The sequence below is a fragment of the Sporobolomyces salmoneus genome, assembly GCF_050403485.1.
Source record: "Sporobolomyces salmoneus JCM6883 DNA, S_salmoneus_JCM6883_v1_ctg244, whole genome shotgun sequence".
NCBI lineage: Eukaryota > Fungi > Basidiomycota > Microbotryomycetes > Sporidiobolales > Sporidiobolaceae > Sporobolomyces > Sporobolomyces salmoneus.
The window spans coordinates 1-569 of record NW_027480919.1 but is presented as its reverse complement, the minus strand read 5'-3'; the positions used below and the strand labels follow the sequence as shown (position 1 = coordinate 569).

Here is a 569-nt window from a genome sequence, read left to right as displayed (position 1 = left end):
GTGGTTACAAGACGATCGTAGTAAGCGCCTATCCTTGCTTTCATACCGACGCTTGTAGTAACGACGCTGAATCAGTCGTTACGTCTCTCTCGCAACAGGTGATTCAACGGAGGAGGAGAAGAAGATCGAAGGATATCAGCGAAAACCGCTCATTTCGACCGTTCTCGACTGGAAGTTCGCTCAGGAGTCGACTCGATCGAATATCCCGGAATCCTTTTCGTTGCTTGACGGTTCTTATGCTCGAGTCCTACGAAATTTCGGATCGAATCGATACCTTTCCACCATCTGGTTTGCGAACGAAAGCAACGTCGGAATCGTCAGAGCGATGACTCATTCTTCGACGCAAGGAATGAAGGCTCTCTTTGACTTCGCGATAGTCAAGTAGGTTTTTCTCTTCTCTCTCCTCTTCTCCGTCAAGAGATCAGCATGCTGACCAAATCCGTTCTACTCCTGAGTAGAGGTTATGTCATTCATGTTGATGGCTTGTTCACGGAGAACGGATTCGGACAGGGAGGAGTACCCCTCGCGGTCGAATCTGAGGAAGCCTTATATCGCAAGTTAGGACTAAC

At 48.5% G+C, this 569-nt stretch overlaps 1 protein-coding gene across 1 annotated transcript; it reads left to right on the top strand.

Annotated features, from left to right (window-relative positions):
• Nucleotides 1–426: 426 nt before the first annotated feature.
• Nucleotides 427–568, top strand: JCM6883_006282 (uncharacterized protein; the record flags this gene model as incomplete). Its single annotated transcript, XM_076635766.1, has 1 exon — nt 427–568. A coding segment is annotated over one exon (142 nt), but the record flags the coding sequence as incomplete, so codon positions are not given.
• Between the last annotated feature and the right edge of the window lies 1 nt (nt 569).